Source organism: Cricetulus griseus, chromosome 7, assembly GCF_003668045.3.
Source record: "Cricetulus griseus strain 17A/GY chromosome 7, alternate assembly CriGri-PICRH-1.0, whole genome shotgun sequence".
Lineage (NCBI taxonomy): Eukaryota > Metazoa > Chordata > Mammalia > Rodentia > Cricetidae > Cricetulus > Cricetulus griseus.
The window spans coordinates 90,885,515-90,897,104 of record NC_048600.1 but is presented as its reverse complement, the minus strand read 5'-3'; the positions used below and the strand labels follow the sequence as shown (position 1 = coordinate 90,897,104).

Genomic DNA, 11,590 nt, shown 5'->3' with positions numbered 1-11,590 from the left:
GCAGCGCAGGCCCTGCCCACCGGGGGAGGGGCGGCACGCACCCCGCCCCGCTGCTCCGCTCCTCTCCAAGGCCGCGCCTCTCAGAGAGAGGAAGCCTGCGCGCCGGCCCGAGTGGACGGGGCCTCTTAAAGGAGCCGCGGCCCGCTCCAGCTTGGTCTGCAACCGAGACACCCCGCTAGCTCTTTGACCTTCACTTTCAGATTGGGGAGTGGTCCAGGAGCCGAGAGACGGATGTGATGGGTGCTAGGGCGGACAAGAAGCATCCCCAGGCACATTGCTCCTCGCGGTCAGAAGCTGGGTTGGGGTGAGGTGTGTGTTCTGGTCCTTTCTGTGTCCGTGTCAGTGTCCAGGTGGGTCTGTGGCCACATCCCCGCCAAGTACACGCGCTACCACCAATATGGACGGCCAGGTGCCCAAGAGGTCACTCAAGTGTGACTCCCTGCCTGCGGGATTAAAAAAATACACCTTCTTTGTTTCAAACAAGAAAGCAAAGAAGCTGGATGGTTTAAGAGTGACCACGGAGTTGTGTGCACCAGCACAAGCTTGCTATCTGTTTTGTATGCATCAACGATGTTTTGAGGCCGCCCAACGGGTGTGTATGTACCCAGAGCATATGCATATAACATACAGGATCCAATTCTTGTAAGGACCTTTTTTTTGGGGGGACTTCTCATGGAAACAGGAGGAGGGGGAAGGGGACAAGGAGCTGAAGTGTAGGCTGCACGTGGGTGCACCCCACACTGAGCATGCTCCCCCATACACGTGTGACCCGTTTGCGCCCAGCCTCCATCCCTACAGCAGCAAAAGGGCTGTCAGAGCACTTAGCTTGTGGAGAGGGCAGAGCTACACAACACCAGGGGTGGGGGACGCAGAGGAGGAGGCAGGTCAGTGGTGACATAGTTAAGGTAGAGTCCCCGAGGTGTCAGGGATTCCTACTCAGTTATAGAACGGGGGTTTAGGGGAGTCCTTTGATAGGGGTCCTGAGTGAGTCGATTTGTCCCAGCAGTGCCAGAGCAGCCGTGAGTTGTGGGTGGGCAGGCTCCTTCCCTAGGGGAGACAAGCATTGCTTATGAGTCACACCACCCAAAATACATGCAAAGTTCCATCGCCTTTTGCTGCAACCCAGATTGACAAGTTTGTTTGAAATTGTGATCCACAGGATATATTTATAATCTCACCTTAGGAAAAAAAAATCTTGCAGACATCCCTTCCCCCCCACAGCCAGCAGCTCAGAAGGTGGGACTTATGCCAGCAAAGATAACTCGAGGGTGGTGGTGATGCCACCCCTTACTTCACTCGTACCAAAGAGGCTGTAGGCTCGGCGGACCCAGCACTGGAGGTGGGAAGCAGCCTGGCAGCTGAAACTGGGCGCGCAGCCCAGGAACAGTGGCCGCCCGTTCACCCCAGATCGACCCCCCAGCTATGGAATTTCATTTATTAAATGTCGAGGCGGCTGTTGGCAGCCCTGTCGCTTGGCTGCCTTTGTTTCTTAGCTGTGTGGGCGCGTCTCGAGCACGTGGCAGCCAGGGCGCTCAGACCAAAGGGAAAGCGACCTGGGCTTAGAGTCGGTAGACGACCATCTGGCAAAAGGGGAACCAAATGCATTCTGGCCTCGCTCCCTTCTTGGGCTACAGAGTTGTTCAGGGGAAGAATGATTCACGGGTCCCCCTCCCCCCGCTATCCTATCTCCCTGTTGGCTCAGGGACAGCCTGGGAGTAGCCCTAGCACTTAAACGTTGTCCAAACTTTGTTCCAGAACCCCTAACCTCACCACAGCCAAGATTCAGTGCTTGAAGATGGCAGTAGTAGGGTTTCTGGGTTCCCCGGAGATATCACCATCCAAGAAACAGCACAGCTCAAATGGAATCACACACAAGGTTCTGAAAACGATTTAATGAAGTACTGTACAAGTATTCCAGAAGCCTCTTTTAGATGCTCCTCCTTTACTCTAGCCCCCTCCTCAACTCGGGCTGCAATCACGACACTCTGCTGACCCCTGGCGGTGGAGGTGGGCTGCGGATCTGGGCTGTGGAGACGCCCGCCGGCTCCTCCCAGGCTGCAGAAAGGGGCGAGGCAGTCTGCTCCTCCCTCAGCCCTCCCGGGCCTGGCAAAGCTGGGTGTGCAGGAGCAAGGGAGAAGACCACACAAAGAAACCCGAGAGAGGAACCAGGAGTTTGCCGGCTTTTGCTGGCACCTCCCACACAAACACTCATTAGACTGTTGTTCCAAGTCGGGTTGGTGAGGAATCCCATATTTCTGCATTGGCTTAAGGTGGGCTCAAGGAAGACAACAGGTTCATTCCTACCACCTGTCTTAGCCTGGTGGTTGAAGGAGAGTTGCTATCCTTAGCTCACCCCAGGTGGTAGTATCCAACCCATTTTAGAAGGAGTGGACTGAGAAACTCAGAAGTGTAAGCAGTTTGCTTAAGAACAAGCAATTGAGGCAGTCGGAATCTTAAACATAACTCTCTTGACATCACGATCCATTTTCTCTTTCAGGACATCTTGGTCCTTTTAACATTTGCAGTTGGCCACCACAGAGGCCATTTTCACTTTTGCAACACTCCCTGCAAGGGATCCTTGTGGAAGGGCTCATTTGCTCTGGCCATTCAGGAAGAATGCAATCTGTATCCAGTCATTTCCCTTAGGCAGGGACCCACATGGGTTGGAGGTGGGGAGCTGCCACCTGCTGCAGTCTTTGCTGAACCTCCTCCTGGTTCTTGATGAGCAATGTAGGGGAAGGACTGTCTTCTTCACCCCGTTAGACATTCTCTTTCCAGCGTGATGTGTGGAAGATGGGGTTTACTTTTCTGAGAGAGCAAAAGATTGAGAAATATTTCAAGTGTCAGATCCCTGGCTGCTTCAGTGGCCCTTGGTACTGGTGCCCTGAATCTCTCCTAGGGGCCACTCATTGATCAATATCTTCTAAGAATCCAGATGCCACCTCACCCTCCCAGGGACCCAAGCTCACTTCTGCAGGCCACATGTCCCCTGCCCCAATACTTCAAGCCAGGCCTGTAAGCCTCCTCCATTCCCTTGCAAAAGACAAAATGCCAGCTGGTGGAGGCGCACCCCAACCCACCTGGCATCCAAGTAAGGCCTCCGTTTCGTCCGGGCCCACTCTCTGTCCACCCTTTCAGGAAATCAGTTCCAAACCGTCTCTGGTCATCCGAAACGCTCGGTTCAACCAGGCGGACTACAAGCCCCATGATGCTGCGGGGCCGAGCTGTAACTCGCCTAGCTCCGGGCACCCGGGTCCCCTCCTCTCTCTCCCGCATCTGCTCATCCCTCGCCGGCCGCTCGGGCTGAGGGCCGGGCTATGCGGTTTAGGGTAGCAGGAGGCTGCGGGCGCGCGTCCCTGCGGCGGCGGCGGCGTCCCAGGGGCCAGCGCCCGGTGCGCCCCCGCTCCCGCTGCTGGCCCCTGCTCCCTGTGCCGAGTGGCGTCTTTGTGTGCGGGGGTGTGGGAGGCGAGGCGCGAGGCGCGTGCCGCGAGTGCCGCTCCTCCCGGGGGGTGGGGGCTGCTCCGCGCCGCCGCGCCGCCTCCGAGGAGCCCGCCGCCCGCACCACGCCGGGAGCGCCGCCGCCGCCGCGCCGCTCGCACATGCCCGAGCCGCAGCCCCGCGAGCAGACAGCGCCGGCCGCCCGCCCGCGGCCCGGGCCCCGGCTCCCGCGCCGTCCCTCCCCGCGGGCCGGGCGCCGCGGCCCCGGCATGAGGAACGGGCGATGATCCCCGCCAACGCCTCCGCCAGGAAGGGGCCCGAGGGCAAGTACCCGCTGCACTACCTCGTGTGGCACAACCGCCACCGCGAGCTGGAGAAGGAGGTCCGTGCCGGCCAGGTAGGAGCGCCGTCGGGGACCATGGCCCGGCACGCCCGCGCGCCGTGGGGAGGGGGCGCGGCGCCGCCTGTCCCGCCTCCCCGGCGAGTTTGCAGCGCTTCTTTGTTTGCAGCCGCGGCTTTTGTGCTTGTTGACCTGAAGAGGGTGATGGGAGCGGCCCCCGCCTGTGCCCCAGGTCCCAGGACCGGTGGTCCACACGTGTTCCGGGCCCTCCGAGACTGGTGTGGAGGGACCCTGTGCTCTCCTCCTTCGGGGCTTTAAGGGACTGCAGGGAGGGGCTGTCGGGTCTGTCTGCTCCATGTGGTGGGAGAGTCCACCCCACTCGGTCTAGGCGCGACATCCCCGTGTGAGTGTGCACAGATAATAAGAAAGGCCTGCGTGGGGAGGGGGCCCACACAAGATCAGAGAACAAGCTGTGTGGCACTCTCGGGCATCCCAGCCCCACCCAGTGCCCTCTCACTTCCTGGTGAACGAGGTCTCTGCTTAGAGTGGACGCAATCTATGGATGCCTCAGTTCCCGGCCCTGCCTCCGGAGCCAGGAGTGGGGGAAGACCCGGAAGGGCCTTGTCCAGGTGCTGAAAAGCGCTCTACTGGCTTTTGGTGCGAGGGCCTCACCTTCCCACTGGGGAGGAAGAAGGACTTGGGGTTCTGCATAGAACATGGGTTCTGACAATCAGAGAAACCTGTGGGTCAGACAGCTTTGGACTGGGCAGTGATCTCAAAGAAGACGGGGAACCAGAAGTGGTGGTGCATGTCTGTAGTCTCAGCACGGAGGAGGCAGAGGTGGGAGGATTGCCACAAGTTTAAGGTCAGCCTGGTCTACTTCATGTCCCAGAGTAGCCAGGGCTACATAGTGAGACCCTGTAGCCGAAAACCAAAAGAAGCAGAAAGACTGGGGAATGGTGGTGTTTCTTTGCCATTATTCAGGACAGAGGCAGGCATAGGTCACTAATAGTCTTCAGTTCTGTTCTTGCCACCCAGGCAACTTGCAAAGCAGTCATGATGCAACTCACACCCTCAGGGAAAGTGGTGGGCAGAGCTGGGCCCAGGCTGCCCTGAGTTACTTAAGATTCAGACCTCCCAGGTTGATTAGGGGAGGGGCTGTGAGGCTTAGGGACTGTGAGCCCATTTCCTCAATCATGGAAGCTCACTAAGAGGCCAAGGCTGGACTTCAGACAGTCTGACATTCACTCTGAGTCTCCAGACCAGTATAGCCTTCAGCACTGCATTGCATTCCATTTGATAATAAAATGATCTGGGCCCCCAAGCCTCTGGGTTGACCTGGGGGTTCCCTTCCTTTCTGTGTCTGCTTCCACAAGGCCTCTCCAAGTTTAGTTTAATCTGTCATAAAGGCTTTGTGAAAACAGGAGGTCAGAAAGCCTGGGAAGCAAGTACAAGGTACCAATGCCTGCCCTGGAGGAGACTTAGTTCTGGAATTACAGTGTGCTGAACACAGGACGGAAAGATCCAATCCCGTCTTCTCTGGCTCCTCTTCACTTTCCTTGTCTAAGGAAGTCCCCAAAGATCTAGGGATTGTTAGAAGGCTAGAAACTGAATCCCCAGGATGTCACGGCTCTACTCCCTTAACCAAAGGGTGTGGGTGGTCCTTTTCCTAAAACTAGAAAGAAGTGGAGTGTCTCAGTAGAGGGCTTTCTTATCTAGTCCTTTGTTGACAGACCTCAAGTCAGCCATCTTGCTGGGGAGCCTCAGCTGCTGTAGGTCATAGTGGCCAGGGCTGTTTAGGATGTTTTTCTACTAATGCTCACGATGCCATGGTAGCTAGGTAACCTGTTCACCCCATTTTGGACCTGGTGAGTTCATGTCTCACTGAAATGGATACCTGCCTGTCTGTCCTTGATCCAAGCCAGGAGAAGATAGGGCACCAGTGACATTAACCCTTGTTCATCCATGAGGAGTTCAAGCACGTATTCTCCTTCCCTCCAGAGTACCAGGAAGCAACATACCAGTTAGCTTTGATGGGAGAGTCCCTGCTGTACCCAACCCCAGGGCTGACACAGAGTGACACTTCTGTACTGTTCAAATGTGCACTGTCTCATCTTTGGGGCATTACCATGTCCTCTCAGGAGACAAACCTGGGGGTGAGCCACCTGACATCATGGTGGCACTCATGCAGGCACTGAGCATTCCAGATGGTTGGGGGTGGGGTGGCAGGAGGGCCCTGACCTCTAGAGCTCCTACACAAGCCACAGTAGAAAACCACTAGGCTTTCCTCAAGCACTTGGCAGCGGGGTCTCCCTGGTCCTTGCTTGGCATAGCTGCCTTTCCTTTGCTCCAACAAAGGCCTGCAGAGGCCTCCCGTGGGCAGGCCTGGCAATGCTGACTGTCTGAGTAGGGCTTAACAGAGCTTTCAGAGTGGCTCAGCCACTGGGGCCTCTTCTGGGAATGGTGAGCAGTTAAGAGGTGCTGGGATGCAAGGAAGGAGCCTAGCTGGAGCCTAGAAGTCCTGTGGCTGTCAGGTGCCCTGCCAGGCAGGAGAGATGGTGGTGGGAAGCAGTGTATGTCACTTCTGCTTTGCCTGGCCTAGGTTCTGGAGTCATGAGTTCCCTCGGGGGTGAGGGAACAGGGATGGCCATGGGAACAGAGTTGTTGTGACAGCAAGGATTCTGAAGGGATTCTACAGCGGTCTTGGGAACCGTTGCTTTTTCCTGGGGCTGCCTCTGCCATGGTCTATCTTCCCACTTTCTCCATTCATCTTTCCCACCTAGAGCTCCATGAAGCCCTGTTAAAAGTACCAGTTATGTTGCGAACAATGGGGGAGCACCTGGTACCTTCCCTCACTCTACAGTAGTCCTGGGTGTGGGGGTAGCACCACAGTCAGGAAGCTACAAACCTCAAAAACATACAAACAAACAATTCAATGAATTCTGGCATGGGAGAAAGGCCACAGAGGGATGGAAGGGTGGAGAGTCAGCGATGCTGCCCCAGTGGCCATAGTTGTCCATGTACCCCATGCAGTCTGAGGAAACACCCTCAACCCTCCCACCCTTGAGAAAGCACAGGAATGCCTGGCCCTACACCTCGTGTTAGATGGCAGCTCTCAGAAGCCATGACTAAGTCAGACTCCAGCCATCTTCTCTAGGGCTGGGAAGGAGGAGTGGGTGGCAGGGGGAGGAGAGGAGGTCAAGTGGCCAAGGCTCTTTGATCTCTCACCCTTCTTCAGTGCCCAGACTTAACTGTATATTTGGCAAGTGCTTTTAAGGCTTTACTTGACAGTTTCTGTCCACGATAAAAGAGTTTGAAAAACACCCTGCTAGTGCATGTGGACATTTAAGCTGAGTATGCCATTACCAAATACGCAATACCCAAGTGAACTCCTGCAGAGCCAGGGAGCAGCTAGACACACCTGTGCCTGTGCGGTTCAGAGAACACAGGGACCATGTGGGTAGGATGGCCGTGCCTTCTTCTGGAACCTGTGTGAGTGGAGGCAGGGAGGCTCCTTCCCAAGGATCCCCGGCTCTTCAACACTGCAGACTTCAGCTTTGATTTCCTCTGAGCCTGCTGGGTCCAGGAGTCTCCACTGTCTCTGTGGGGAGGGTGGGTGTTGGGTTTCATGGAAACCTTTTCATTGCCGCAATTAAACAAACAGCCTTGAGTGTTTGCCGAGAAAATTAATGAATTCTCCCACCTGGGCTCTGGGTGCTGCAGGCCCTGCTCTGGATAGGTGGTGAGAACTGCTTTGGGGCCCAGATGGTTGCATAGGGGGGTTGCCTGAAGGCAGATGCTGGGAGCAGTCTTGAAGAGTTGGGGTGGAGCTGAGGCCCACAGGAGCCCTGGGTGCCTGGCTCCCTAGGGCCTTGTTAACTTCAGTAGCAGTACAGCAGCAGTGGCATCTGGGGCGGAGCCAGGGACACCCAGCAGCTCACCTGCCACCTGGGGGAAGGCCACCTCTCTCTCTCTCTCTCTCTTTTTTTTTTCATATGTATTTATTTGTGTGTACTCACATGCCATAGGGCAAGTACTATGGTGGGGTGGAGATTAGAAGACAAATTTTGGGAGCTGTTTCTCTCCTTACACTTCGTGGGACCTGGGGATCAAACTCAATTCACCACATTTGGTGGCAGTACCTTTACCTGCTGGATGATTTCATAGGCCTAAAGGTCACCCTCTGGCTTCCTCAGCCTGTGGCTCTCCCTCATTCCCTTCTCATGGCTCAGAACCCCACGTAGGTCAGGACCCAGGGTGGCCCAGCCCACCCTGGACAGTAAATTCACTTCCCCTTCTCTGTAGGAGCTGGTACAAGGAGCTATGCGTCCCTTCACAGCTAGGGGCCCAGAGGGCCAAGGTCACTTGTTTTTTTGAGGCTCCTGATATATTTAAAAGTGAAGAACTGCCAATGAAAGTTTAAAAAACAATAGACACAAGGCGTGGTAGCTCTTACTGTAACCCTGGCACAAGAGGCCAACGCAGGAGAACCAGCACAAACCTGAGGCCAACCTGGGTCACACACGATATAATTATTTTGAAGATTTATTCACTTTTTTGAAAAACAGTTATTACCAAGCTGGAGAGATGGCTCAGTGATTAAGAGTACTTGCTGCTCTTGTAGAGGACTTGGGCTCAGTTCAAAACACCTACACGGTGGCCCATTAACCATCAATAACTCTAGTTCCAGGGACCCAGTGCCCTTTTCTGGCCTTCACAGGCACCAAGCATACACATGGTGCCCAGACATCCATGCTGGCAAAACATCCAGACACATAAAAATGAAAAAATAGAAGAAATTAAATTATACACATTTTTAAAAACCTTCTGCTGGCCGTCAATGTAGTCATCTATACATTTATTTAACAAATGTGTAGCCACTGGTTACATGCCAGGTGCTGTCCAGGGTGTGGGAAGCCACTGATGAACAAAAGAGGCAGGATCAGGGAAACTGAAAAGGTGAAGAAGCTGGGGTGCTGGCGGAGATCGGAAACAGGATAGGGGGCCACAGAGAGGTAAGCAGCAACTGTCATCTTAGGTTGGTTGTTCAGGGCAGACTGATATAAGGAGGTGACATTTGGGTGGCAGCCTGAAGGGGGTGGTGAGAAAGGGCCTATAGACATTCAGTTTGTGTTGCTGTAACAGAATTCCTGATGGGCTGGGGTGTGGCCCTGTGCCTGGCAGACAGCAAGACATACCGTGGGCTTGATTCCCTCATACCACCAAAACAAAATAAAAACAAATATCCCCCACCCCCAATAAAACAACAAAAAGCAAAACAAACAACCCTCCAGCACACCTGAAGACTTTACAAGGAAAAGAGGTTAATGTAGTTCACAGTCACTCACAAATCTGGGGACTGGAAAGGTCAAAATGGAGAGAGTTCAAAGAACACAGTCAGGACCACCTGGCTGTGCCACAGTGCAGTGAATGCCTTAGCACTTCCAGGAGGGAGCATGGGGGTGGAGTGGGGCCCAGAGCCAGCAGGCTGAACGCATTTTGTAATGACTCTTTCTTGTGAGAGCTGATCCAGTCTCAGGAGACCCGACCTGCTCTTGTGAGCCTGTGGTCCCCTGATGCTGCCCTTGCTTCAGTCGCCTCCCTGTGGGCCCAGCTCTTAGAGACCCACTGCCCTTCCACCCTGCTCTACTGGGAAGGACCAGGCTTCCAGCACATGACTCCTTGCGGGTAAAAATCATAATGATCTAAGAGATCATTTCTAAGATGACAAAGAAGGCTAGTAGCAGGAGTGTGGGTGGGTGGGTTAAATGAGTTTCCAGTTTCCAGGGCTAGGATCCCAGACTAACAAAATAAATAAAAACAAAACAAAACAAAATAAACAAACAAAAAACAAAACCGCTGGAGAGGTTCCTGCTAAAGTGTATCAAGCCCTGAGTTAATTTCATTTATTTATTTACTTTAGATCTATTTGTCTTATTTTATGTGTATGAGTGTCTTGCTTGCAGGCGTATATGTGTACCAGATGCGTGCCTGGTGCCCTCAGAGGTCAGAAGAGGGCATCCGATCCCCTGGGTTATTGTGAGGCATCTCGTGGGTGGGGGACCCGAATGTGAGTCCTCCACAAGAGCAACACCTGCTCTTAGCCACTGAGCCATCACTCTAGCTCCCCTGAGTTCAGTTTAGCTTGGTCACGAGAGAGGTGATGTGAGCAGTAAGTGTCACATGGAGGATAGGTGACTGGGAGCAGCATGGTAATGAGTGGGTGGGAACTGAGGGGTCTCTAGGTCTACTTTGAAGGTTGAGCCTACCGGTCTTGGAAATGGAGTAGATGTGGGGGGTGAGGGCATAAAGATGTTAGCCGAGGGTGTTCTGGAGGCTGAGGGAGGCGAGCTCGGTAGTGAGTGACCATATGCTTTTCATGTCCAAAACCTTACAGGAATACTGGGGTGGGGGACAGGCAGGCATGGGTTTTTGTTTTTAAAAGTCTCTCTCTGTCTCTGTCTCTGTCTCTGTCTCTCTCTCTCTCTCTCTCTGTGTGTGTGTGTGTTGAGGGAGGCATGAGGGTGCACTGTACACATTTTGAGGTTGGAGGACAATTTGGGAAGTCAGTTCTCTCCCTTCAGTACATAGATCCCTGGGGTCAACCTCGGGGACTAGCTTGGTGGCAGGTGCCTTTAACCGCAGAGCACCTTGCCGCTGGCCAGTGCCATTTGTTTTAACCTGAAAATGCATTGAAGTGAGGCACTGTCCACTGTGAGATGAGCCCAGGGGCCGCTGGGCAGGAATGAAGCAAGCCAGCAAAGGCCAGGAAGATACTCTAAAGTGAGTTCAGGATGGTGAGGAAAGTCACAGGAGGCCGGGGGTGGGGATGGGGGTGTCTCAGGCTGAGAACTCAGTAATCTTTGCATGTTTTCGCCAGGATATGAATTGCTGTCCCCCCACCCCCAAGTTCCTTTCACTACTTACAGAGGCAGTTTCCCCCCTGTTCATAAAGTCCCATTGTCTATTTGGTTGATCTCATAATGGATACTTTCTCTCCAGTGTCCAGTTTCCTGTGGCTGAAGGGATATGTGTGAGAATGGGCCCCGGGGCTCCCTGACACATAGGACAACTGGGCAGCAAGCTAGGTACACATCACAGGACTCCAGATATCTCTATTCAGAGGTCATTTGGGCCTTCACTTTCTCCATGGAAGAACTCAGTGCCCTACCTGGGTGGAGTGGTAGTGGGGGTGGGGACAAAACACAACTGCATTCTGGTTACTGATAGCAAGGGGCTCGTCTCATCGGTCACCAGTGTTACACCCCATGACCTCGTTCTTTGCTGTGATTAGTGACTCTGAGTCCAGCACACCCCACTGCTGGTGAGCTTGGGGTGACCTGCCGCTCTGCCCCTCCCCAGCCCAGCCTGACTGTGTGGGTCCTGGCTTTTCCTGCTCCAATAAGTCAGTAGCGCTCCTCGGCCACTTCCCATCTTCTGAAGACGTGTTGAAATTTCTCATCTGCTGACATCTCCTCTCTTTATTCTTGTAGGTTTTAAATATTTTACTGACATTCTTATACTTGCAAATTTAACATTTTTGGCGTTCTCCATTTCTTTGTGTAGATTCAAGTCTCCATCTGGTATCATTTTCTTCCCACCTGACCTTTTCCACATGTAATCTGGCAGTACATTCTCTTATCTGTGGCTTACCACAGGGTCTGTTTCCCCTTCACGTCGGAAAAAGTATTCTCACTAGGTATAGTTTCACTTCATCTTCCTTCCCTCCACCCAGCACCGTAGGGTTTCATTCTGCTGTCTCCGGGGCTTGCATTGCTTCTAAGCCCATCTGGTTGTTCCACTGATACAGGG

At 53.9% G+C, this 11,590-nt stretch overlaps 1 protein-coding gene across 5 annotated transcripts in view; it reads left to right on the top strand.

The window, feature by feature from the left end:
- Positions 1-88: 88 nt before the first annotated feature.
- The window catches only part of Ankrd13b (ankyrin repeat domain 13B), a 21,787-nt gene continuing 10,285 nt past the window's right edge, over positions 89-11,590 (top strand). For 4 of the 5 annotated variants that reach the window (XM_035447350.1, XM_027426662.2, XM_027426664.2 and 1 more), the window contains exon 1: positions 3,591-3,835. In XM_035447350.1, the coding sequence (XP_035303241.1) occupies positions 3,722-3,835 (114 nt within the window). In that variant the 5' untranslated portion in view covers positions 3,591-3,721. Of the gene's footprint in view, positions 310-3,590; positions 3,836-11,590 lie in introns of those variants that run through there. The other variant, XM_035447351.1, reaches the window with a different exon arrangement.